Source organism: Tupaia chinensis, unplaced genomic scaffold (assembly GCF_000334495.1).
Source record: "Tupaia chinensis unplaced genomic scaffold, TupChi_1.0 Scaffold000671_1, whole genome shotgun sequence".
Lineage (NCBI taxonomy): Eukaryota > Metazoa > Chordata > Mammalia > Scandentia > Tupaiidae > Tupaia > Tupaia belangeri.
In genome coordinates, this window is record NW_006160193.1 from 143,907 (window position 1) to 146,447 (window position 2,541).

Here is a 2,541-nt window from a genome sequence, read left to right on the forward strand (position 1 = left end):
GAGACAGAAAGCAAGAAATCACCCCCCAGGGGGGATGGTCACGCCGCAATCCCTTCTCCTCCATTCTCCTCTCGGGATCTTGGGCACGCACGCACACGCGCCCGGCGTGAGTTTTAAGCCACCGGGTCCGGGACATGAACCGCGGTCGACTACGTGGGAGTCCAGCGACATAGCCATTACGCTAACTGCTGGTTCCTTAATTTTTTTTTTTAAGAGAGATTTTTGCCATAACACGTGTGTGCTCACCAGAAAGAGAGAGAAAGTGAGAAATCACCTCCCAGGGGAAAGTACACAGTGCAATTCCTTCTCCATTCTCCTATGGGGATTTTGGGCAAGCGAGCACGCACACGTGCCCGGTGTGAGTCAAGCCTCCCGGTCTGGGACTCAAACTACAGTCAACAATGTGGGAGTCCAGGGACATAACCATTACATCACCTGCTGATCCCAGAGTGCCTTAATGTAACAGCACTCAAATACTTGTTAGTTTGATTTGCTATTAACAAAAAAAGATAATACTGCACTTTGAATTTAACAGAGTCCATGTAAATATACCCACTGGCACTTTAGGTTCTCAGTAATGGAATTATTCTAACTCAGAGAGCAGCAAGTTTACTCTAAAAGTAGGCAATATTTTAAATCAAAAATTAAATTCAATCTCCTCCCATCTCCAAAAGCATCCTGAAATTTAATGTGAGAGTTAGATCTTTGTCGTTTTCAAATAGAAGAGTTCTTACCTTTCTATTCGAATTTCGAGTGCGGTTCCTGTTTTGGAATTTTCAGGCACATGTTCAATTCTCAAGACGGTGTCTATAAAAGTGACTTTTACTCTTCTTAGTACTAGAGCAAGTAAGTAATTGTCAGTGTAAGAGGTCACACATGTACTAAACAAAAGGAACTAAACTACTGAAAGGAACAAACACTAGTTTGATTTTTAAAAATGTACAAAATAAAAATCTGAATTTCCTTTAAAATCCCAAAATCCTGAATTCTATTAAAAAACACAACAAAACAAACCTTCCCTGGAGTCAGCTAGTACCATGGTGGTGAAGATGTCTGGATCTCATATGACTAACTGCATGATTCGAGTCTCAGATCCAGGGACTTGAAAAACATGACCAGTGTGTGTGTGCGCGCCTGCCCAAAATCCCAAGAGAAGAATGGAGAATAAGGGACTGCAATCTGGCCATTCACCCTGGTGGATGATTTCGCACCTTCCCCGTCTCTCTCTCTCTGGTGAGCACACACACACACTAGCCAAATGAAGAAAAAATACTGCCTTCCTGAGCACTTGCGCATGTCACATCCCAATTAACACCTGGGACAACACTAACACCAACTGTGCCATTCTAAGCTCTTCACTATGCAAGCATAATAAAATAAAGGAGAAACCGGAGTACAGAACAAGCAATTACACTGTATATATTTTAAACATCTCAATTCTAAAGTTCTTAAATTGAACAGTAATTCTTTCAAAATCATTCCAACAAACTGGCCTTATATGAAGTTGATGAAATAAAGGTACTAAATTCTAATAAAATCTAAAATTTGAAAATGCTCAATGATATCAAACCTGTTTCGATAGTTTCAGCAAACTTTTCAAGTCCTTCGAAAGGTTGGGATCCTTCTCCCTGTTCATCTGTTAGTTTCTGGCTAAGACACTCTTTTGCCAACTGCATACTGCTCGTCATGAAACTTGACCAGTACATAGGCTCAGAACCAGTTGCTGTAGAAAATATAGATTAATCCTAAACAATTTTGCAGTTACAACAATGACATTGCTTAAAGTAACACATTTCAAATAGAAAACAAAATCTCATAGGGATTAAGGATTTAACATCATGGTGTTACCCATGGAAATGATACTCTAGAAATTACTCCTGAGATTTAAAAATCACATTATGGACCAGCCTAGTGGCATGGTGGTTAAGGCAACCTGGATCCCACATGGCTAATTGGCAGTTCAAGTCCCAGACCCAGTGGCTTAAAAAACACAGTGAGGAGGGAACCAGTAGTTAGTGTAATGGCTATGTCGCTGGACTCCCACGTAGTCGACCGCGGTTCGCGTCCCGGACCCGGAGGCTTAAAACTCACTCCGGGCGCCTGTGCGTGCATGCCCAAGATCCCAGGAGGAGAATGGAGGAGAAGGGATTGCAGCATGACCATCCCCCCTGGGGAGTGATTTCTCGCTTTCTGTCTCTGTCTCTGTCTGTCTGGCGAGCTCACGTGCCCTATAGCGAAAACCTCTCCAAAAAAAAAGAAAAAAAAAAAATAACACAGTGAGGGGACCAGCTTGGCTATGTCGCTGGACTCCCATGTAGGTTCGAGTCCCAGATCCGGTGGCTTAAACTCACGCCAGGCGCGTGTGCGTGTGTGCCCAAGATCCTGAGAGGAGAATGGAGGAGAAAGGATTGTGGCCATCCCTCCTGGGGGGTGATTTCTCGCTTTCTGTCTGTCTGTCTGTCTCTCTCCCTCCCTCTCTCTCTCTCTGGCAAGTGCATGCACTCTGTAGCAAAAATCTCTCCAAAAAAAGAAAAAAAAAAA

General features: G+C 43.2%; 1 protein-coding gene across 1 annotated transcript in view; it reads right to left on the reverse strand.

Moving 5' to 3' along the window:
• Window positions 1–2,541, reverse strand: part of ATG2B (autophagy related 2B) — a 96,098-nt gene that overhangs the window by 76,522 nt on the left and 17,035 nt on the right. The window contains exons 3-4 of the mRNA XM_027776378.1: window positions 1,571–1,723; window positions 735–837 (exon numbers count right to left, since the gene is read on the reverse strand). Coding sequence (XP_027632179.1) covers window positions 735–837; window positions 1,571–1,723 — 256 coding nt within the window. The remainder of the gene's footprint in view (window positions 1–734; window positions 838–1,570; window positions 1,724–2,541) is intronic.